The sequence below is a fragment of the Triturus cristatus genome, chromosome 4_2 (assembly GCF_964204655.1).
Source record: "Triturus cristatus chromosome 4_2, aTriCri1.1, whole genome shotgun sequence".
Taxonomy (NCBI): Eukaryota; Metazoa; Chordata; class Amphibia; order Caudata; family Salamandridae; genus Triturus; species Triturus cristatus.
Window position 1 is genome coordinate 367,684,775 of NC_140586.1, and position 25,099 is coordinate 367,709,873.

The 25,099-nt window shown below is 49.7% G+C and overlaps 1 protein-coding gene across 5 annotated transcripts in view; it reads right to left on the reverse strand.

Moving 5' to 3' along the window:
• LOC146833904 (complement factor H-like) overlaps window positions 1-25,099 on the reverse strand; it is a 1,264,875-nt gene that overhangs the window by 981,752 nt on the left and 258,024 nt on the right. For all 5 annotated transcript variants that reach the window (XM_085601813.1, XM_085601812.1, XM_085601811.1 and 2 more), the window contains one exon: window positions 24,638-24,841. In XM_085601813.1, the coding sequence (XP_085457939.1) occupies window positions 24,638-24,841 (204 nt within the window). The remainder of the gene's footprint in view (window positions 1-24,637; window positions 24,842-25,099) is intronic.

Here is a 25,099-nt window from a genome sequence, read left to right on the forward strand (position 1 = left end):
GAAACTGTTTCTAATTCTCCAGTGGGAGGGATGATTTCTCACTATGGTTTTCCTGGATGACAAGATACTGTAGGACTTTGAATTTACTGGTAGTCGTAAAAGATTTTCAGATACAAATTCTCTGGGGCAGAAAAGATTTGGTAATCTAAATTGTTTTCATGAATTGAGCAATGAGCACTGCAGCGGACTTGAAGAAGCCACTTGATACTCACATCAGGCTGAACATTAACATTTTGTTTTGTAAATGTTGCTTGTTTAACACAAATCAAGGGTATTTCAGGGTTTATTTGCAAAAGATAGATGAAAAAAGCCAGGTGGTGTCTGGAGCAGATCCAGTCCTCTTTCTTTTGACAAAGATATATCTGATGAGGAGTTAACAATTCGAATGTTTCCATTTTTAAACACTTGTTTTCAGTTTTTTAATCATCTGGGGCCGTGTTCTACTTTTGGCCCCTTTTCTACCACTAGAAAGTCACAGGATTACATTCCTTTGTCTTTTTGTGACATTGGTAATACAGAACTGCACCTTTTGACCAAATTAGTTTTATCTTTTGAATTAGAGGATTCAGATGGAGAGCTGTTTACAATCTCTAAGGGGGAATATTTGGAAGGACACTTTTGAATCTGTGTGGCTTTCATACTATTGTCATCATTATCATCATCATCAATGACGATTAACACAGATAAAAACAGCCCATTAAGCCACATTTATAGATTTATAAATACAATATGTATCGGTTATTTCAATGTCATCAACAAAATTCTTGTGTATTTATATTTACAAATTATCACAGGGAAGCATTTAATTTTGTACATCCTAAGAGCCTCTTGCAGTTGCTTTGCCTCATTTGGGGTCCAGGGAAAAAACAAGGTTCTGGGTAAATACCTTCATCTAGCCTTGCCATTGAAAACCGTTGATTGGTGGTCCAGCCATCACAGGATTACCAGAGAATGCACATTGGATGTCCTGTTCTAATTGAGGTGAGAATTCCTACAAACATTTCTCCTGCATAGGACCAGCAGAGAATGTGTGGTGGCCCAAAAAGAAGAAAACACAGAAACAACGCCGGCATACTCGGGGAAACTCAACACTTCTCATTGCCATTTTTTAGTTTTTCTGTAAAAAACTGCCACCATGACCCTTGAGAGTTTTCACAAGCCTTCTTGGCTACTATAGTGCAAGGGGCAAAGGCAAATTAGACTATGCTATGAATGCGGCTGCCTTCAAGAAGTTTAGTCCTGGAGTCTGAGCCTGATCACATCAAAAAACCATTACCACGTTATCCCTACTGGGGCTCAGGAATAGGACTCCTCAGTTTTGCAAAATGGTCAAGATGATTCTGATGCCTCAGATGATTCACATTATCAGTGCTCATAGTGCTTCAATTTTATAGTTACAAGAGGAACAGAAAATCTGAGCCAGACAGCAAGAAGTGTCCCTCAGGAAGCCAGAATCTGATCACAACATTGAGTTTAAAGAGATGTTAGATTCTAAGAATATTAGCCATCACATATAATCTAAATAGATAATGACAGTGACCTACATGCAAGCATGTAAGTGTAAAATCCATAACAGCCTTTTAGGGAGATGCACCGGGCCTTCAATTGAAGGAAAAGTGGCCACTGTCAAACAATGACACCAAGAATTTGACTTTTATGAGGAAGTTCTCCACCGAACCTACTGAAGGCATTGACATTCATGGCTAGTCTGCCAAGACACAATTTTTAATTTGGCAGGTCCAACATCAAAGATTCTGGTTTGAAAAAGAATGAAGCATTGATTATCACCCCAGTCATCTAGGAAAGATGGTTTCAGAGAGCAATTTGCCTTTTAGGCAACACAAACCGTTCCATCTATATTAAAAGGCACTGATACATTCAACTTTAGAGTAAATTGGGGTAATGAGCTTCCTCGAAGGGCTGGTCCAATTGTAGATGTTTTGCTTTTTAAACATTCATTAATCAAGGAACTGAGCTGTATAATGAACATTTTACAGCACTTAGTAAGGCATACTACCCAATAAAAAAGTGTTTAATCAGAATGATTGTAGAGTCCCTTCTTGTGGTGAAGGGTGCCCTGTCAGCTATTTTGTTAGACCTGACACCATTGGCGTGGGTCTCCCTTCCATTTTTTTGCTGTTGCCTCCTGTGTTTTTGCTATGTTTTGCTGGTTTAGATGCTTTGGGCACAGTGCCACTACTATTCAGTGCCACAGTACAAGTGCTCCCTAGGTTAAATTGATGTATGGATTAAAGTGCACGGCGTGTTCCCAGGGCCTGTAAATCAAATGCTGCTGGTGGGCTTGCAGCACTGGTTGTGCCACCCACCGGAGCAGCTTGTAAAGTGTGTCTCAGGCATGCCACTGCAGAGCCTGTGCGCAGTCTGGTACTGCCATGTTGACTTGGCAAGTACACCCACTTGCCAGTCCCTAAACCTTCCCTTTTCTGCAATCTAGTCACCCCTAAGGTAGGCCCAAAAGCAGGGTGCATTGTATGTAAGAGGTAGGAGATGGCCTGATGTGTGTGGCATGTCCTGATGGTGAATTACAGCCATTTTCGTTTTTCAGTGTTGCAAGGCTACCTGCTCCCATAGGCCAGAATGGGCAGTTTGATTATAAAACCTTATAATCATCATAACTGACCCAAGGAACATGATAGAAAAATGAATTTAGTATGCCTAAACTCAGAATGATATTAAACATATTTTAGTGAAGTTGGTTTTAACATTCTGTGATGGAAAATACCACATTTAGAAAGTAGGTATTTTCTTCCCCAACTATCCAAGCCTGCCTCTGGTAGGTTGTGTATTCCAGTCTGGTTTGTGATTGGCAGGGGCTGGGGGGGGCTCCAGGAGACAGGATGAGTCAGCACAAGGCTGAATAGACCTATTTGCATGAGGAGTGGTGGGAGGAGTAGCACCTGGGCCTGAATAGGGCTGTGCCTGCCTTCCACAATGCGGGCTCCGCCTCCTGTGGTATGTCTGAGGACCCTGGCCCACATGGACAAAGGAAGAAGTTGTACACTGGCAGGATGCACCCAGAACTGGTTTGGACTAGGTACAGACACTCTCTGCCTTCAGAGACAAAGGATTTCTGTGTATAAAAAGGGGGACCCAGAACCAGACTTTTAGATCACTACTGGGAACCAAGACGACCCTTTGCTGAGGAGAAGGACCAGAGAAGCTGAAGGAGGAAACTACCCCTGTGCTGTGTGTTTGGGGTTTGGCCTGCAGTGGTTGCTTCATTGCCAAAGAAAGGAGAAAAGGACTGAGAGTGCTTTCATCATCTTGAAGAAGAATCTCCAAGGGCTTGAACTTTGACCTTGCCTCCTGCCTGAAGTCTCAGGGATACAAGACTTCACCACCAACTCCCCCCTGATTTCTCTTGCTGGGAATTGAAGTGCCTGCTGTTGTGCTGGACCTTCTGAGAGACTGTGTGTTGCTGGGAGCTGGAAGCACAACTCAGCGAGGAGAAAGCGTGTTGCCGCCGCAGAAGTTGCATCGGCGAAGAAGCGTGCCGCTGTCGCCATCGCATCACCGAAGCATGTCGCATCACGGGAGAAACGTGCCGCCGTCGCAGAGGTCGCATCACAGGAGAAGCGTGTCGCAGGGCCTGTCGTGGCTCAGAAGTTCACCGAATTACCACACAGCTGTTGGGCGTGCACGCATTGCATCAACATTGTCGCATCGTAACCAAGACACCATTTTGTCGCATCGCACTGGATCGGCGCATCGCATCAAGGCACCATCTTGCTGCATCGTACCGGAGAGCAGTAAGAAACCGACGCATCACCTCCCCACACAGTAAGGAAGCGAGCATCAACTCCCCTGCGCAGAAGTAAGGAACCAACGCATCCACTCCCCTGAGTGTAAGGAACTGACGCATCACCTTCCCTACGACCCTTTTGTTTGCTTTGCGAGACGCATCCAAGGTACTTTGAGAGTAAAATGTCGCATTTACAATCTTAAGTGAACTGAGCTATTTCCAAACATTTTAAAGTCTATTTTTGATTACAGTAATGTGGATTTTTGTTGTTTGGTCTTGTGTTAAGTCTAGTAAAGAATACTTATTTTTCTAAACCTGTGTGGTGTCCATCTGTAGTGTTTTCACTGTATTACTGTATGTGTTCACAAATGCTTTACACACTGCCTCTGAGATAAGCCTGCCTGCTCATGCCAAGCTACCAAGGGAGTGAGCAGGGGTTATTTAAGGAGTGTAGCCGCTTACCATGACTCGTCGCAAGGGTCCCTATTTGGTCAAAGGTACTTATCTCTGCCAACTAGAGACCACCAAATCTTTCATTGGTGGTCAGCGGTGAGGATTTGGACTTGCATTTGTGACTCATATACAGTAATTGGTGTACACTGCTAGTGAGTGCAGACCATAACGCAACCACATACATTTTGGTAGAGTTTTTTCCTTGAAACTTCTTTTCTATTATTAATTCTTGAGAACTGCCTGTCTTTTCTACCATGAGTAAGCCAGAATCCATTGCATCTGTAGACATTGAATTGGAAGAAGAGAGAATTGATGCTTATACTGTGCCTAACCTTAAAGCCCTGTGCAAGAAATTAAAAATCTCTGTGAAAGGCCTCAACAGGAAAGAGAAACACCAAAAGGGGCTGAGGGCCTGGTTGGAATCTAAGAATGCCAGTGAGCATCCTGAGGAGCCTGTGGTGGAGGCAGAGAATTTAGATGGGCAACTTCAGGAGCCAGTGAGCCCAACCGGGGAGAAAGTACCTTCCAGGGTGGGCAGCAGTGTTTCTTCCAAGGGTCTGTCCCCAGGAGATCTGGACGACAGGGAGAGGGAGAGAGTGCATAAGTTGGAACTAGCCAGGCTCAAGATAGATGGTCAGTAGGACATAGAGAGCAAGAAAATAGAGCTTGGGATGGAATTAGAAATGAAGAAGTTAACCTTAGAGGAAACGAAAATGCATTTTGAACATGAGAGAGTCTTGAGGGAATTGGAACTCAAAGCCAAAAGTTTGGAGGTTCCTCCCTCTGGTGGCAGCATACCGCCAGTGCATGAAGAAGCAAAGGCCTACATCCCCAAAGAAGTAGTTAAGGATTTCCACAAAAATGAGCATATTGGTCAATGGTTTAGGGCTTATGAAGCTGCAATGTTGGCCCACCAGGTCCCTAAGAAGGATTGGGGAGCGGGGTTGTGGGGCCGCTTTGTTAGTGATGGGTTGGATACATTGTTAGATTTGCCTACAGAGGAGAAGGTGCCCTATGCCCACATGAAGGGAGCCCTAATCTCCAGATATGGTTTGACCCCAGAGTTGTACAGGCAAAGATTTAGAAATTGCAAGACACTGGAGTCTACCACATGGGTGGAATATGTGTCTTTCTTTTGCAGAGCATTGGATGGTTGGGTGAAGGGTAGCAAAGTGGATAATTTTGAGGTGCTCTATGATTTGCTTGCATGGGAGCACTTGTCCAATAATTGTTTTCCAGAGCTACGCCAGCACCGGATTGATAGCAAGCTGACTAACCCGTGGAAGCTTCCTGAGGAGGCGGACCGCTGGGTGAGCACCCGGGTCCACAAGGGTCATGTGGGAGACTTCGCCAAAGTTGGGCAGGGTCCCTAGCAGAGGAGTGGGGGGGACAAGGGTAAACAGAGGGAGTTCCAGAAAGGGCCCCAAAGTAATCCCCAAGGGAACCAAGGGAAGGGTTCCCAGCCTCCCCCTGAGAAAAAGGCAGGGGCCCTGACAGTTAATCCTGTTGAAAGGGGGACCAAGACCTGTTTTAAGTGTGGTGTAGTAGGCCACTGTTCTTATGATGCTAGATGTCCCCTATATGGGAAAACAGTACCCACTTGTGCACCGCCCCGGCATGTGGCTAGTGTAGCCCTGGGGGAGGAGATGGGTGTCCAAGGTAGTTGGGGTCCCGCAGAGATGTCCCTAGTCTCTCTAGGGGACTGTGAGGTGGTCCCCAGGACCCAGCTGCCTGATAACACTGCTGCTGTTGCTGCTCGGGCTTGACTCATGGCTGGACAGCTTGTTTCGCAGCCTGTATCCCGCTGCAATCCGCTGTGACTCATTGCGGTTGGTCTGCCTACAACCTGAGAGCCTGAGACGCGCTTGAACACCCGACCCACCTGAGACCCGCCACTTCCTGCCACCCCCTACCTGGTGGCTCTTCCCCTGCTGCCCCGTCCCGGACCGAACTGCACCACGCGGAGTCGCTTCCCCGCAGCAGGATTGCTGGTGGTGGAGGATGGCGGTGGAGGCCAGTTGTGGAAGTGAGAGGTGTGGGGGGGCTTGCGAATAGCAGGGGTCACGGGGTGGCTGTGTGCCTGGTGTGCTTGGCTCCCGCAAGCAAACGGCAGGATTTTCTCTACTCTACTGGATTGATTGAATTGAAACCTGAGGCCTGAATCACAAGCCTGAGCCCGGCTGAGCTTGAGCCTGCCAGACTTGTGTGCGCTATGCGCTGTGCTGTGCTCCGCGAGGGCAGCACGCGCCGAGTTGCACTGTTGCACTGCTGCTACAGAGGGGACCAGAGCTAGGCTGCACTACTGTTACAGAGGGGACCGGAAGGCATTGATGGAGAGCTGTGTGGAGGGGCTTTACCAGCACCTTTCAGTGACTTGTCAGCCCCACACAATCTTCCCGCTTTCTGACTGTCAGCAGATCAGAGCACTGATGGCGCTGATCACTGACCTCGTTGCACCGACAGTAGCAGTCAATGACTACGCGATCGCGCAAAGGCAGAGGCGCCAGTTCTGAGGAATTTGCTCTACCCGGCTCAAGCCTCTAAAAGACACTGCATCACTTGGCGGCAGGAGCAGAGAGCAGCAAGGAACTGAGCGGAATGGAGTGGGGCAGGGCAGGGAAGCAAGGGAAGCAAGATCAAAACAAGAGCGCAGCCACCACTAGGGCGCACCACTTGGGCACGCAGAGAGAACAACGTAGCTTTAAGAAGCCTCACCTCGATAACTTCTCTGCAATACCGCACAATTCCACTCAAAAAACACACAAACGTACGAAGAAGAGCAAAGAGTGAGGTCATGGAGAGAAAGGCGGTCACTCACAACCGTCCTCACGAACAGGAATAAAAAGAGTAAAATATTGGGCGAGTCTGGCAAAGGACTAGTCACGGCAGAACCTTTTACCCCCTTGGTAAACAACACTCTGGTGGCAATCGAAGGAGCATCACCAGGGAAGACATCTAAAAACGGCTTTCAGCCTAAAATGTATACAAAATTCTCCTTTTTAAAAGATGTGGGGGGCTTATTAAACATCAACAACCCTGAATCAAGAGGGCTTCCTTCGCCACTGCACCCGCAGGTCCTACCCCTGAAGGATATAGCAGCACCACCAACTACATCATCGAATAAGGCTCAAAACTCAAAGCAAGACAACAGCACAAGACGCATGAGACTCAGAGAGTCTTAATGCTGTTATATATCAAGAACAACAAGAACCCTAAAATGATAAAGGAGCCGAACGACAAAAGGAGGAAAGAAAGGAGAGGGTCAAGCAGGAGCCGGCCACAGGCGCTGGAGCTGGAGCCGAAGGCATGAAAGCACGGAGCCCATGGGCAAGCATGCTATCGCTCACTAGTGATCAGGAAGGAGACCACCAAAAAATGTAAAACCCCAAAGATCCGGGCAAAGATTCGGGCATGTGGAAGATTCCATTGGAGCCAAACATTCTGATTGCTTCCAACTCAAACTTGAACCCATACCGGTTAGAGGAATTACAGGATCAAAAAGAAAGCAAAAAGGGCTACTACCATCCGCCCACCTGTTGTATGCAAAAATTGCACCAAATAAACAATCAAATCATAGAGCACCAGCTAGAGAACACAGTGGAAGAAGAGGCTGGAAAAATGTTTAAATCCATTGGGCCATCTGAAACGGGTGCACAGTTACTAAATATGCGGAAAGGGTCAATAGCCCGGAGAATAATACAGCTCGAGGAAGCCATAAGGATGACGAAAATGAAGTGCCCTACCTCACCTCTGAGGAATGGGTAAAGCTGGTAGCCTCTTATCTACCAGATGTACCTCATGCAGAGGGGACCAAAACGCAGTCAGGCGTGCCAACTGAGGAACTCCCAATGGGCTCAATTAATATATGGGGATCACTCCTCAACACTATGCAGCTCTTGCTCATGGCAATGCAATACCACTCAGATAAAATGAACATTCAATTATCTCTCCTCAATTTTCTGGTGGTCCACGTCTCAAATATTGACAACAGACTGACAGAGATGAGCAATTTCATCAAGAGAGTACAAGACGACACCCAAATTGTTAATTCGAGCTGCTCTTGCCTCGCTATCATAGATAAACTTTTAACCTTACCGACACTTATGGGGGAGCTCCTCATCGATTTAAAAGAGACAATAAAAAGCTGCAGGTCCAACAAATATCACAACTCAAGTCGACATTATGGAGAAATACGATCTAGCAACAACATCACAGCACCACCCAGCGCGAGGAGCCTCCCGTTACTCTGACAAAATTTAAGGGCCCCATAGATAAATCAACTTGAGGGAGGTCAAGCCTGATATTCATGGGAAAAAGGGGGCTGAATATCACCTCGTAAAAGGGGCTCAAATCACTCAAGAGGTGTGACTGGGATTGGACCCTGCCCGTAATGAGCTCACATACTTTCAACAACAAATAATGCTGGCACAAGAAGGGACCACTGACCATGATACACTAGGACAAGTCCAGGGCACTGAGGTGATGGATACAATAAGGTCTGGGCAGAAAAATCGCCGGAAACAGAAGAGAAAGGGGAGAAACAAGTTAATTACCATCAAGAACGCTCCCATTAAATCATACTTCCTGGCATCTGCCACAACCCTAATAGGAAAACAATCTGCGCCAAGCCCAAACAGGGCATTGGCATCTCCACAGCCCTTACAAAGCTCCGAGATCCAGTCCAATTGAATAGACAGCCCCACCCTGAAGAATTCTACCACTCAAGGATGTGGCATGAATGAGGAGCACACACTGAAACCAAGTACGGAGGAAACACCATCATCCCAGACAATGATCTCCTCAGCTACTCAGACAAACCATATGAGTAACGAGAACGCAAGGAGCTCCAACTCAAGCATCAGGATGGACAACCAGCCTACGGCTACTAGAGGAACCTCTGCCTTAACTCATATAGCAAATGCTTCAGTTTGGCTAAGGGCCAACAAATCAACATTTATGGCTCTGACAAACTCTGGGATTAATGAGGAGCTGCAAGCCCCAGGGGTCCGTTACAGCAACTCACGACAGGAGGAATCAAAGATCATTCTGTTTATCTCGGAATATGAATCCAAAGGGAGAGGGGACATCTTGAATAGAGGAAATATTCTGTGACAATTAACCATCATTAGTAACCTAAAGTTGCCTCAAGCGACCTGGAGTCCGTAGAATTTGTATGTCAAAAATATCTGGCAAACCAAGAAATATCCAAAACAACCTGGGCCACACAGGACATAGCAGAGAGAATAACGAGGGAAGAACAACAACTGAACACCTGGGGGATCAGATTGAAACACCAGAAAGAAACAGGTTACTCAGAGCCTCTGTTATACGAGTTGCAGTCATATGATGGCCATAAGCCGGGGCACATGGGCTCCACAAGGCAAACTTACTCAGTACTCAAAGAAGCTTGCAGTGCAGAATCAAACATCTGGAATCCTATGCTAGCGGATGAGAATAAGATGTCAAACAACTACTGGACCTGGATATCACGAACCATCAATTCCCGACCAAGGAATACCTGACAGGGCAGGAAGTCAGTTAACAAAGCGCATCAATTAAAGCTTTGCTCATGGAACATCAACAGACTAGGGTCCAAAGCCATGGATAAAGAACTTTTGCTCTATTTCCAAGATTTTGATCTCATCTTACAGCAAGAGACCTGGCTGGTTGAGCCGCTGCAAATGCAAGGATACAAGTCCTATCACCTTCCGGCCTGCAAGGAAGCCAAGTTCGGTCATCCAAAGGGTGGTCTCGCAATCTTCACCTCCATCAAAACGATAACTACAGCTAAGGAACTACTTAATACGGCAACAACAACTAATGGCATACAAGCAATTAAACTGGAACTAACAGGTCTCGCTGACAACCAGTAGTTAATACTTGTCAACATCTACCTCCACCCATGGGATAAAAAGGCCAGTGTCAAACTGCTGGTTTCTGATTTATCAAGACTACTTGAAGAATACGCCACCTTGAATCTTATAGTATCAGGAGACTTTAATATGGTACTAACAGGGTCATATGAAAGGACGAAATAGTTGAAGAACAGCTTCGGGTCTGGGGGATTCCACATCAGGAAGCAAGTAAGTGGGGCAAGGAAATCAGCTCAGCAAAGGAGCTCCTCAGGGATCTGGAAAACTTGAACCTGGTTGCGCTGAACGGGCGTTTCCAGTGAGATTGCCCACCGGCAGCTACGTTTCACAGTGCACTTGCAAATACAACAATCAACCACACTTTCACGTCATACTCCCTGTTTAACAAAATAGTTGACTTTAGGATATGAAGTTTAGACCACAGTGACCATCTACCACAAGAGATTACTCTGGACGCTTATGGCACTGCATCCACTGAGCAACCAGTCCGCTTAGGCTCGGTGTTCACGACCAACCTAAGAAGAATTAAATGCAAAACTTCTAAATTGGAGAACTTCCTGCTCGAGGCAAAAAATTTGTGGAAGAAAAAAAGAAGGAGAACAAGAATGTGATTTTCAGTTGGGCTAATTTTACTGAAAATCGTGGCACACTACACACAAAAGAAGAAGGGAGGGACGTAACTAGAGCAGTTGTGGCCCGACTAAGGTCTTAGTCCACACCATTGAGCAGGCAATACTATCTTCTAAGAGGAGCAATTAAAGCAACTAAAGCGATTAAAGTAAGGAATAAACAGAGCATTACAAAAACTCCACACAGGGGCAGACGTCAATCTTCAAGCCAAGCTAAGATCACTAAAAACTAGCAAGAAAAAATGTATCGGGGAAGCAAGCCGCAAAGCCACATAAACAGCATGGGCCACAATTCTACACGATGCGAAAGCCAAAAACAGCTCCAAGTTTTGGCACACAGTGAAAAGATATAGGAGAGTAGGATATGCACTTATGTTGCCACGACTTTTTTTCTGATGTTAACACTGGTCTGGCTATAGTCTGGCTGGGACCCTGATAATTAGGGCCCCAGCCTCTCTGTTCTGTCTAAACAACTTGGAGTGCATATTAGATGCCCTAGTGATTGGATACTGTGGTACCTTATGGGCCCCTAGTATATGGTACCTTAGGTACCAAGGGCATAGGTACTTCACAGGCCTACCAGGGGCTGAAGCATGTATTATGCCACCCCTGGGAAGCAGACTAAATCTGACACCACAGGCCTGCTACTGGAGCCTGGGTGAGGTAGTGTTAGCACTCCACACTGAGATATAGGTTCCCTATATCTCACCTTACACACACATATAAACCTATCAGTCACCCCTAAGGCAGGCCCTATCAATCCTGTGGGCAGGGTGCTTGGTTTCCATGTGAGGGGTGCCTCGCCTGAGCAGGGCCCCTCTGCAGCTCTCAGAGTCCATTCTCTGTGGCGTTTGTGGATGAGGTTAAACCATATACTCTTAAGTGCATTATAACCTCGCGGTAAATGCTAACTCTGGGATGGGTGCATCAAAACATGTTGTGTTTGGTGTCAAACGCTTTGGAATCATAACCCCACACCAGTAACTGGTGTGGGAGTATGATCCCACCCTTCTAGAGGGATAGACATGTACCTACTGTGGAAACAAGGCAGAATCCTGAAAGAGCCCTGGCATCACAAAATGGATGCCACCAGCACAGACACTGGGCTGCCCTCCTGCTGCTGACCGAAACTCACAGTGGAGGAGGCCCAACAATAGGCATCCTGTCACAGGGAGGTGTCACCACCTTCCAGACAGGATTTAGTGTATTGGGGCTGGGTGGGTGCACTCCTAGAGGGCGTTGAAGTCCTGCACTGGGGGAGCAGTAGGCTCCTCTGTGCATATGCCAGCTCAAACTGGTTCAGGGGCTACCTGCCCCTGCTCTGGCACAAAACTGGACAAAGGGAAGTGGGTGTAACCACCCACTCCCCTGACCCTCCCAAAGGAGTGGTCATAGAGCTAGTCCCTCCCTTTCTTTTAGTATAAGATAGAGAACCCTTGCCATTGCAAACTAGATATCCCTGGATGATGCTCTGAAGAAGAATCCTGGACCTTCGACGTTCCACTACCTTTGGAAGACTGAAGTATCTCCCTTGGAGTCGAGGAGTGACTCCCCTGCTTGGCAGGCACCAAAACTTTGAATCAACAGTCGCAAACTTTTCCACTCCCGCCGGAGTCCAAAGTCCCTGCAGCCCCGGAAGTGGATTTCCTGACTTCTCGACGGCCATCGTGAGTACCCAGCAGAGCTGAGGCGAGTGGACCCCACGAGTGACGAGGAACAGCAATACCCGGGTACCCTGCACTATTTTTGACTGCAATCCCTTCACGACGTTCTACGAACTTGTGCATTGGACCACGTATGGTCCAAGCCTCCAGCAGGATTTCCACCGATAATTAGAGGCCTACCTCATCCCGAGTGACCGTGGGCTCCTGTGAAGTGAATCCTCACGAGGCATCTTCGATATCCCTTGCCCGTTGCCTTATGGGTCCTCTGAAGATTTTTTTATCAAACCAAAGGGCTCTCCTGGTTGCTCCATGCCTGCCCTGACTTATCCTTGCTGGGTAAGTCCCTCAGACCTTGCTGGTCTGCACCGCTGACTTTCATCACTTTCCACGAGACTTGCTGTAGCCAAGGCTTGTTGGCTCCAATCCGGTTGCCGACATCTCAGTAAGCTTCAAACTTCGTGGGACACTCCAAATCCAGCTCCTGGTTGTCATCGATGCCTCCTGGACCTCGTGGCTGAAGAGTCAAGACACCCGTGATCACTTGAAATCACCCGACGACTGTGGGCATCCATCTTCTTGGGCCCGGGTCACTGGCAAGTGAGTTTGAACACTGTCTCCTCTGCTTTCAGGTCTTCTTTCTTCTGAATCCATCCTTGGATTCCACCGGACACTTCTCCTGTCTTCACCAGCAGCAAGTCTTCTTTGGCTCCCATTGAAAACGACACCGCGACCCGACACCAAATGACACCTATGCACCCAGCTTCCCTGGGTGAGGCGTCTCCCGTGAGTCCTTTACTTACCTGCCTTGGGTGTATTAGTGAGGCCCCAGTGCTTCTGAAGACCTTAGGCCTTCTCCCTTCTCAAGTCGTTCTTCTTATACCTCTTTTTTAGTATATGGCCTGGTACGCCCCTAGGGCCCTAGCCATATAAGTGATTAATTTGTTGTGAAACATTGATTTGTGCATATGTTCCTGACTTCTAATCTCATAAAGAGATTAGTAGAGTGTGTCTAGAAATAAATACATATATATTTTAGATATGTATACCTGTGTGGTGTCCTTTCATTTGGTAATTCAAGAGATTATAAGGTAAAACAAACTGCTTTACATTCCTCAGAGACTTAGCCTGAAGGCTGCTCTCCACAGCTACCACTAGGATAGCTTTCTTTAAAAGGTTGTCTTAAACCTATCTGCCATAAGAGTCGAATTGGACTGGTGCAAGGTGGCCACTATAACTAGTGACCAGCATATGCCAGGCCAACTTCTCACAAGAGACTACAGAACCCAAGGGTTCTAGGAATAAATTCTCACATCACCAAAGAGGAATGTTTAAGTACCTTTGGGATCACTTTAATAGTGGGCAAACAAACAACACACAGGAAGCCCTGGAGTACAGCAGGGCCGGCTTAGGCCCACCAAAGCAAGACGAAGAGGCCAACCACGGAGTAAGGCCAAAACAAATCAAGAGTGGAATCACCAATGTGAGAAGTTGGCCTGGTATATGTTGTCCAATAGTTATAGTGGGCACCTTGCACCAGTCCAAACAACCCCTTATTGATGATAGGTTAAAGACAACCTTTATTGAAAGCTATCCTAGTGGTAGCTATGGAGAGTAGCCTTCAGGCTCAGTCTTGAAGGAATATAAAGCAGCTTGTTTTACCAGTCTATAATCTCTTGAATGGCTAAATGGAAGACAACCACACCAGGTATATATATAAAATATATGTATTTATTTCTAAACACACCCTACTAGTCTCTTTATGAGGCTAGAGGTCCAAACACATAAGTTACACTTCAAATATTAGAGTAAAACAGCACAAATACATATCAGGCCCTAGGGGCAAGCCAAACCATAAACTAAAATAGTGGTATAAAAACCATGACTTAACTAGACACAAGGCCTAGAGCCTGTAGAATCGCTGGGACCCCAAGGAACCACTCAAGGTAGTGACACAGGGGACCCAAGGGCGCCGTGTGCAGTGTGAGAACACAGCCGTGAGCTCCTGTTAGCTTCTGTGGGGAAAGTCACGGTTAGATTTTTAAAGATTAGGGACACTTAGAGGTCAGCTAGGACCAAACCCTTTTGGACTTAGGAAGTTCTAGGGTCAACACCGATAGGAGCACCGGAGTTCTCGAGTTACCTCACCCAGGGGAGCTGGGTGCATAGGTGTCAAATGGAGTCGGGTCGCGCCGTCGTTTTCAATGGGAGCTGGCGAAGAAGTGCTGCTGCCGGGAAGATGTGAAGTGTCCGAAGAGATTCAAGCCTGCATCAAAGTCAAGAAGAACCTGAAAGCAGAGGGGACAGAGTCGGGGTCACTAGCCAGTGACCAGGGGTACGATAAGCGAATGCCCACCGATGTCGGGTGATTTCAGGTGAAGGAGGTGAAGCTTGACTCTTCAGCCACGAGGACCAGCAGGTGTCGAGGATGACTAGGAGCTGGATTCGAGCTGTCCCACGAAGGATGTCTCGTGCTGCAGCGTAGGTGCCCGGTTTGGACAAAACAAGCCTTGGCAACAGCAAACCCATGCAGAAAGGAGAAAGATGCTTCGGTGCAGACCAGCAAGGTCTGAGGGACTCACCACGTGGTGGGGAGTCAGGGCACATCTGGAGCAACCAGGGAATCCCAAGGAAAAACAAAGTTGCCTTCTCAGGGACCAACCAGTCGACGGACCAGGGATCGCGATGGAGCCGCGAGCGGAAATGCAAGAAGCGGTCTCACGGAACACTCGTCGAGTGTAGGCCCACAATCTTAGGTGCAGATACTGCTCGAGGTAGGGGCTACAAGTAACCCAAAGCACGACTTCAAGAGACATCGGGAATTTAATGCACTCGCAAATGTGCACGGTGACCATGAGTTCCGGTTCCACGTTACTCAAGAGGGCTGCAGGTCTCAGATTTGCTGGGGACTCAGGACGGCCTGTGAGAAGTCTGGAAATTCTCTTCCTGGGCTGCAGATGCTTCGGAGTCTGGCAGGAGTTTCAGAGATGCAGACCAGCAAAATGCTTTGTTGCTGCCTGCGAAGCAGGGGAGTCACTCCTTGACATCAAGGGAGATGTCTTCAGTCCGCTAGTCTTGAGTAGAGCGTCGAAGTTCCAGGATTCAGTTGCAGAGTTTCATCCAGGGATATCTAAAGTCCTGTTGCCAGGGGTTCTTTACTTATACCTAAGAAAGGGGTTGGACTAAATCAAGGGACCCACTTATGGGAGGGTTTGGAAAGAGGGGTGGCTACACCCATTTCCTTTGTGCAGTTTCACGCCAGAGCAGGGGCTAGTAGCCCCTGAACCGATTTGAGCTGGACTATGCACAGGGACACCAAATGTGCCCCCAGTGCAGGACTTCAAAGCACTCTGAGAGTGCTCCCATCCAGCCCCAATACACATCAGCCTGTCTGGGAGGTGGTTACATCTCTCTGTGAAAGGAAACCTATTGTCCAGGCCTCCCATTCCGGAGTTTCGGTCAGCAGCAGGAAGCCAGACCCGTGTCTGTGGCTGCAGCATCCATTTTGTGATGACAGTTTTTTTTTAAGTTGGTACCGGGTATACCGGTGCTGTCATGTCTCTCCCTCTAGAAGGGTGGGATCCTACACCCACACCAGTTACTGGTGTTTTGGTATGATTCCAAGGTGTTTGACACCAAACACAACATGTTTCCGTGCAGCCAGTCAAAAGGCAGCATTTACCGTTGGGTGATAATGCACTTAAGAGTACATGGTCAGGCTGTACCACTGACAACCCCGGAGGATAGATTCTGAAGGCTGCAGAGGGACTCTCATATATAACCAAGCACCCTGCCTTCAGGATTGATAAGGCCTGCCATAGGGGTGACTGATAGGTTTCTATGTGCAGTGATAGGTGAGGTATAGTGAATCTATACCTCAGTAAGAACACGTTATAATCATAACTGACCCAGGGAACATGGTAGTAAAACGAATTTAGTATGCCTGAACTCAGAATGATAAAATACATCTGTTAGTGAAGTTGGTTTTAACATTCTTTGTTTGAAAATACCACTTTTAGAAAGCAGGTATTTTCTTGCCTAACTATCCAAGCCTGCCTCTGCTAGGTTGTGTATTCCAGTCTCCACCTCTGGGCCGGTCATACCACCACGCACCGCGCACACTCCCCGTGGGTGTGCCCAGGCTGCCCCGATCCCGACGCTGCCCGCAGCTGTGCTCCTGGCCACTGACGTGGTCTCAGCCTCCGTTTTTTTCCCTACTGTGCCCCCGCCGCGTTTCCCGCCACCTCCCCGCTCCCCGCCGCTGCTCCCCTGCGGCCCCGCCCCCTTCCACCTGGGACCCTTCCCATTCGCTGCCTCGCTCCCGCCTCCCAGCTGCCCCTCCCTCCCACTGGACCTTATAGGGAGGAGTGCACGCAGTGGTGTACAGTGACCTCAGTCCCTCTGGGCCGGTCACACCACCATGCACCGTGCACACTCCCCGTGGGTGTGCCCAGGCTGCCCCGATCCCGCCGCTGCCCGCAGCTGTGCTCCTGACCACTGGCGTGGTCTCAGCCTCCGTAGCGCAGCGCCGCTTCCTGCTGACTGCTTGGCTTTTCTCCCCTGTTGCCCGTTTGTAGCCTGCCACTGTCTTTGTGGTATTGTTTCCCCTGTGTTTGTTGCTGTATCCCCTGTTGCCCTTCTGTGCCCAGCCTTTCTCTTTTTTGTCTAAGTCTTGTTGCCCGCCGTTTTTTTCCCTGCTGTGCCCCCGCCGCGTTTCCCGCCACCTCCCCACTCGCCGCCGCTGCTCCCCTGCGGCCCCGCCCCCTTCCACCTGGGACCCTTCCCATTCGCCGCCCCGCTCCCACCTCCCAGCTGCCCCTCCCTCACACTGGACCTTATAGGGAGGAGTGCACGCAGTGGTGTAAAGTGACCTCAGTCCCTCTGGGCCGGTCACACCACCACGCACCGCGCACACTCCCCGTGGGTGTGCCCAGGCTGCCCCGATCCCGCCGCTGCGCTCCTGACCACTGGCGTGGTCTCAGCCTCCGTAGCGCAGCGCCGCTTCCTGCTGACTGCTTGGCTTTTCTCCCCTGTTGCCCGTTTGTAGCCTGCCACTGTCTTTGCAGTATTGTTTCCCCTGTGTTTGTTGCTGTATCCCCTGTTGCCCTTCTGTGCCCAGCCTTTTCTCTTTTTTGTCTAAGTCTCGTTGCCCGCCGTTTTTTTCCCTGCTGTGCCCCCGCCGCGTTTCCCGCCACCTCCCCGCTCCCCGCCGCTGCTCCCCTGCGGCCCCGCCCCCTTCCACCTGGGACCCTTCCCATTCGCCGCCCCGCTCCCGCCTCCCAGCTGCCCCTCCCTCCCACTGGACCTTATAGGGAGGAGAGCACGCAGTGGTGTACAGTGACCTCAGTCCCTCTGGGCCGGTCCACCACCACGCACCGCGCACACTCCCCGTGGGTGTGCCCAGGCTGCCCCGATCGCGCCGCTGCCCGCAGCTGTGCTCCTGACCACTGGCGTGGTCTCAGCCTCCGTAGCGCAGCGCCGCTTCCTGCTGACTGCTTGGCTTTTCTCCCCTGTTGCCCATTTGTAGCCTGCCACTGTCTTTGCGGTATTGTTTCCCCTGTGTTTGTTGCTGTATCCCCTGTTGCCCTTCTGTGCCCAGCCTTTTCTCTTTTTTGTCTAAGTCTCGTTGCCCGCCGTTTTTTTCCCTGCTGTGCCCCCGCCGCGTTTCCCGCCACCTCCCCGCTCCCCGCCGCTGCTCCCCTGCGGCCCCGCCCCTTCCACCTGGGACCCTTCCCATTCGCCGCCCCGCTCCCGCCTCCCAGCTGCCCCTCCCTCGCTCCACCCCCCCACTCTCCTCATATGGCAGAGTGGCAAATGCGCAGCGTTGACGCGCAGCGGGCGCGCCCGAAGCGCGCTGAAGGTGCACCAAAGGTAAGCCCGTCTGCGCCCGTCCGCGCCTGGACCGCGCCCAGGGCCAGGACCCCTGGCCCCCGCAGTCACCAGCCCACCCGCCGGACTACTACGCCACCGAACTCAACGCACTCAACGCCGGCCGAACCCCGGGTTGCTACTGAGCCACACCGAGACGCACCCACGGACCCTTCTGCTGCCACTCCTGCAAGTTCACCTGCATCCGGACCTGCACTACTCCAGCACCGACCAAGACCAAGACGAGCAATAGCAGCAGCCACCTGAAATGCATCCTGCTCAACACCTGCTCCGTCCACAGACACGCCGTCGAGCTCTGGAACCTGCTCGACACAACTTCACCAGACGTCGCCTTCCTCACGGAAACCTGGATGAACGCCTCCTCAGCGCCCGACATCGCCATCGCCATCCCAGACGGCTACAAGATCATCCGAAGGGACCGCATCAACCAGACCGGAGGAGGCATCGCCATCATCCACAAGAACACCATCCGCATCACGACCAACACCGAAGACACCCTCGCACCCGCCGAGCACCTGCAATTCCAGGTCCACATCAACCCCAAGATCACCCTCAGAGGCACCCTCATCTACAGACCCCCGGGACCACGCACACAATTCAGCGAAGACATCGCCGACTTCATCAGCCCACACGCCCTCCCCTCCGCTGACTACATCCTCCTCGGGGACCTCAACTTCCACCTGGAGAACAACAACGACCGCAACACCACCACCCTGCTGGACAACCTCGCAAACCTCGGACTCAAGCAGCTGGTGACCACCCCCACCCACTACGCCGGACACACACTCGACCCCATCTTCTCATCCAGCAAGGACATCACCTTCATCCACACCACCGGACTCCACTGGACGGACCACAGCTGCGTCCACTTCAGCTTCAGAAGGACCACGATCCACCACCACCAGCAACAGGTTGCACGCAGAAGCTGGAACAAGATCACTGCCGACCAGCTCGCGACTTCCCTGAGCAAGAACCCGCCCACCAGCGCAACGAACCCCATCCAAGCGGCCACCAACCTCACGAAGTGGATCAGCGACTGCGCAGACGAACTCGCCCCCCTGAGGACCCCGCCTAGCAGACCCGGCAGCAAGAAAGCCCCATGGTTCACCGACGAACTCAAGAGCTCCAAGAAGAACTACCGAGCCCTCGAGAGAACCTGGCGCAGAGACCCTACACCGGACAACATGACTGCCCTCAAGTTCGCCACCCGAAAACACCACCAACTTATCCACGTCACCAAGAAAACTGCATTCAAGGAACGACTGGACAACAACGCACACAACAGCAAGGAACTCTTCAACATCGTTAAAGAGCTCTCCAACCCCAACGCCGGAAACAACGACATCACCCCTTCGCAAGACCTCTGCAACTCCCTCGCCTCCTACTTCCACAACAAGATCGCGGACATACACAACAGCTTCAGCACTCAACCAACGCACGCCACGACCGAACCACCGCCCCCCACCACCACCCTCCGCGCCTGGACCCTGACCAGCACCGAAGACACCGTCCGCACGATGAACTCCATCCACTCCGGATCTCCGACCGACCCCTGCCCTCACCATGTCTTCAACAAGGCCGACGCTGTCATCGCACCCCACCTGCGGGACATCATCAACACCTCCTTCGACACCGCTACCTTCCCGGAGAGCTGGAAGCACGCCGAACTCAGCGCTCTACTAAAGAAGCCATCAGCCGACCCCGCCGACCTCAAGAACTACCGTCCCATCTTGCTGCTCCCGTTCCCTGCAAAAGTCATCGAGAAGACCGTCAACAAGCAGCTGGCCGCCTTCCTCGAGACGAACGGATCCCTCGACCTCTCGCAGTCTGGCTTCCGGGCCAACCACAGCACCGAGACCGCCCTGATCGCAGCCACCGATGACATCAGAGCCCTGCTTGACAACGGAGAAACAGCAGCCCTCATCCTCCTAGACCTCTCCGCAGCCTTCGACACTGTCTGCCACCGTACACTAGTGCAGCGACTCAGCAACGTCGGAATCCAGGAGAAGGCACTGGAGTGGATCATCTCCTTCCTCGCCGGAAGGACACAGAGAGTCCGCCTCCCCCCGTTCAGATCTGAAGCCACCGAAGTCATCTGCGGCGTTCCTCAAGGCTCCTCGCTCAGTCCAACCCTCTTCAACGTCTACATGAGCCCCCTCGCAGACATCGCACGCCAGCACAACCTCAACATCATCTCCTACGCCGACGACACCCAGCTGATCCTCTCCCTCACCAACGACCCCGCCACCGCCAGAGCCAACCTTCACGAAGGGATGAAAGAGGTAGCCGAATGGATGAAGAACAGCTTCCTGAAACTGAACTCGGACAAGACGGAAGTCCTCATCCTGGGATCCTCACCCTCCGCCTGGGACGACTCCTGGTGGCCCCCCGCCCTAGGCAGCACACCCAAACCAACAGACCACGCACGCAACCTGGGCTTCATCCTGGACTCCTCCCTCTCCATGACCAGACAAGTCAATGCCATCTCCTCGTCGTGCTTCAACATCCTGCGCGTGGTACGTAAGATCTTCCGGTGGATCCCCACCGAGACCAGGAAGACGGTCACCCAGGCCCTCGTCACCAGCCGTCTGGACTACGGCAACTCCCTCTACGCCGGAACCACCGCCAAACTCCAGAAGAGACTCGAGCGGATCCAGAACGCCTCAGCACGACTCATCCTGGACATCCCCCGTCGAAGCCACATCTCCGGACACCTGAGAGACCTGCACTGGCTCCCGGTCAACAAGAGAATCACCTTCCGTCTCCTCACCCACGCACACAAAGCCCTACACAACCAAGGCCCAGGATACCTCAACAGCCGCCTCAACTTCTACGCCCCCAAACGCCAGCTTCGATCGACCGGCCACGCCCTCGCCGCCGTCCCCCGCATCCGAAGAGCCACCACAGGGGGGCGGTCCTTCTCCTACCTCGCCGCCAAGACATGGAACTCCCTCCCGACCCACCTCCGCCTGACCCAGGACCACCTCGCCTTCAGGAAGCAACTCAAGACTTGGCTGTTCGAGCAGTAGCGGACCCCCCTCCCCTAGCGCCTTGAGACCCTCTGGGTGAGTAGCGCGCTATATAAATGCTTGATTGATTGATTGATTGATTGAGTCTGGTTTGTGAGTGATAGGGGCTGAGGGGGCTCCAGGAGACAGGGTGAGTCAGCACAAGGCTGAATAGACCTATTTGCATGAGGAGTGGTGGGAGGAGTAGCACCTGGGCCTGAATAGGGCTGTGCCTGCCTTCCACAATGCTAGTTCCTCCTCCTGTAGTGTGTCTGAGGACCCTGGCCCACACTGACAAAGGAAGAAGTTGTACACTGGCAGGATGCCCCCAGAACTGGTTTGGACTAGGTACAGACACTCTCTGCCTTCAGAGAAAAGGGATGTCTGTGTATAAAAAGGGGAAACCAGACCCAGATTACTTCTGGGAATAAAGACAACCTTTTGCTGAGGAGAAGAACCAGAGAAGCTGTAGGAGGAGACTACCCCTGTGCTTTGTGTTTGAAGGGTTGGCCTGCAGTGGTTGCTTCATTGCCAAAGAAAGGAGAAAAGGACTGAGTGTCCTTTCATCATCTTGAAGAAGAATCTCCAAGGGCTTGAACTTTGAGCTTGCCTCCTGCCTGAAGTCTCAGGGATGCAAGACTTCACCACCAGCTCCCCCCTGAATTCCCTTGCTGGGAATTGAAGTGCCTGCTGTTGTACTGGGCCTTCTGAGAGACGGCGTGTTGCTGGGAGCTGGATGTGCGACTCAATGACGAGTAGCCAGTTGCCGCTGCATCGCCGAAGAAGCGTGCCGCCGCTGCCGCTGTCGCCATCGCATCACCGAGGCGCGTCGCATTGCCGGAGAAGCGTGCTGCAGTCACAGAGGTCCCCGTCCCATCACCTGAGAAGCGTGTCTCAGGGCCTGTCGTGGCTCAGAAGGTCACTGAATCAACGCACCGCTGTGAGGCGTGCATGCATCGCATCAACGTTGTCGCATCGTAGCCACGATGCCATTTTGTCGCATCGCAATGGATCGTCGCATCGAGGCGCCATCTTCTCGCATCGTACCGGAGAGCAGTAAGATACCGATGCATCACCTGCCCACACATTAAGGAAGCGAGCATCAACTTCCCTGCGCAGCAGTAAAGAACCGACACATCCACTTCCCTGAGTGTAAGGAACCGCTGCATCACCTTCCCTGCAACCCTTTTGTTTGCTTTGCAAGACTCATCCAAGGTACTTTGAAAGTAAAGTGTTGCATTTACAATCTTAAGTGAACTGAGCTATTGCCTACTATTTTAAAGTCTATTTTTGATTACAGTATTTTGGATTTTTGTCTTTTGGTCTTGTGTTAAGTCTAGAAAAGAATACTTATTTTTCTAAACCTGTTTGGTGCCCATCTGTAGTGTTTTCACTGTATTAATGTATGTGTTCACAAATGCTTTACACACTGCCTCTGAGATAAGCCTGCCTGCTCGAGCCAAGCTACCAAGGGGGTGAGCAGGGGTTATTTTAGGAGTGTAGCCCCTTACCCTGACTAGACGCAAAGGTCCCTATTTGGTCAAAGGTACCTACCTCTGCCAACTAGAGACCCCCAAATCTAACACATTTTATATAAAGCAAAGCTCTAAAGAATGCAAGGGCCCTGGCAGGAAAGGAGATTAAAGAGGCCAGAAGTCATTTGTATGTAGCCTTTTTTCAATATTGTGATAGAACAGGCCATGAAGGGGTTAACAGAAAAAAAGTTTATAAAAATATGGTTTCTTCCAATGCCTTTCTTATGGAATACTCAGGTCAACCACATACATTCTTCCTGATAAGGTTTTGGAGGTTGCGATGGTGGAGGTACAAATAATCCCTCCACAACCAGCGTCTCTTGTCACAGGATGCTTGAGTGTTGCAGACAGTCCAGGGTGCTGAAAAAGAGGTCTCCAGAGACTCAATAAAAATGTTTCCTAACAGATCACTCAATAATGGACCTGATCAATTTTTTTCAGAAAGGAGTGATCCACCCTTCTTCCAGGTATGTCAATTACCTTATCTACAATATCTTTCTTGTAAACTAAGAAGACAAAGAGTTTCATTTAGTTGGAGTTTAACCAATCAAAACAGTGTAGACACTCCAAAATGGAGGGAATCCACCAACTGAGGAGACTGGATGGTCAGTCTGAACCAGAATGATACTTATCTCTCACTGCCAATATCTGTCCTATCCTATTGATTATTCTAAGTCAAGTGGCAGGACAAGATATTTTCCATTCACCACCCTAACTGCAAGGCTTATGTGAGCTCTCAGGTGTTTCACCAAGCGAATGAGACCTGTAGTTGAATTCCTTTGGGCAAAGGAAACATGTCAATTTCTTTATTTAGAGGGCATGATCTTTATGACTCAGGAAGTAACTTTGTTATTAGATCAGTTAAGGATGATAATCTCCTTCCTCCAAGATTTAGGGGCCTATTACCCAATCTTTCTTGCAATGCAGGGCAGCAGGCAAAGTTGCTGTTCTGCATTGCGTGAAAAGGAGAAAGCATAAATACTTGATATATGGAAAGATATGGAGCATTTCAACTCTCTACTTGCATTAATGCACTGTGTGCAGCCTAGAACAAACACAGACACCTTCGTACCATAGTTCAAGGGTGCCTGAGTTACTACCAGAATTGTTTTTGTACAGGAAGGGGCTACTTCCTTTGCAAGCTCTGAAATACATGCCTCAAAAAATAGTCCATTGTAGCCAAGCATGAGCGACAGGAAGATGTAGGTGCATCAATGTTAGCTGCTGCTAGTGTATGTGAAGAACGTTTAACACCAGTGCCCGTCTCTGGGTCTTGCCTTTGACCAGGCCATGAACCCAAACCAAGCGCATGCAGCAAACCCTACCAAAAGCTCCTAACCAGCATTTACTTCCTCTTACATTTTTGTACTTGTGGGATATCAGATACCTCGTTGATGTTTTGGTTTTAGTCTTTCAATGTGCTGCACTATTGCAATGCCAGTTGCTGCTGCTGTGTAATACTTGAGTGTATCATCTTCTACAATTAGCAAAGACTAGAAATGTTATTCGGTTATCAGTAGAAAGTGCGGAACCTGTGCAGTGCCCTTATCGAGCCAATGGTTACCTTGTGAGCCATGCCAATGCTGCCATACAATTGAAGGACGGCTAGACTGTCAACTGTCTCCCTACATTTACAAAACATTACAAATACCCTGATATCGTGTCTGGCTTTGAATTTGTATCCTAAAAAAAACTGTGAACAACAACAGTTATATTAATAAGAATAATAAATAATAATAATAATAATAATGATAATTATACTAATAATAATAGTAATATTCTTCATTAGCCCTGAGCTGTCCCTTTAGGGTTTCTAAATTACTCACGGTGGCATCTTGGTGCAGGGGTCCATCCTTCGTCAGTACATGTGATTCTGCCAGATCCATATCCTGATTCAGTTGCATAGCCTCTATCGCACTCATAATTTATTTCTCTTCCTTTTGTCATTGGAAAATAGTAACTTCGATAGTTCTCATAAGACCAGTAGCTTAGTCTTCCGTTTTCTATATCTGGATAATCACAAGCTTTACCTAGGAAAAAAGCAAATCATTTAAGCCTGGCTCCTCATATTAAAATATAACTTCATCATTAATTCTTCCACCTTGGGATGTGGACAAGCAGTGTGCAAGAGAATTCAGTACCAAATATCTCTTCTCTTCGGGTTTAACCATTTTACTGAAGATGTATTTTAACCAAAACTCTATGTTCTGGCAGCATTTCGTCAAATTCTGCTCTCAGCTGAGTTGATATCATGCATTGTTTGACTACTACCTGCATCAAAGGAACTC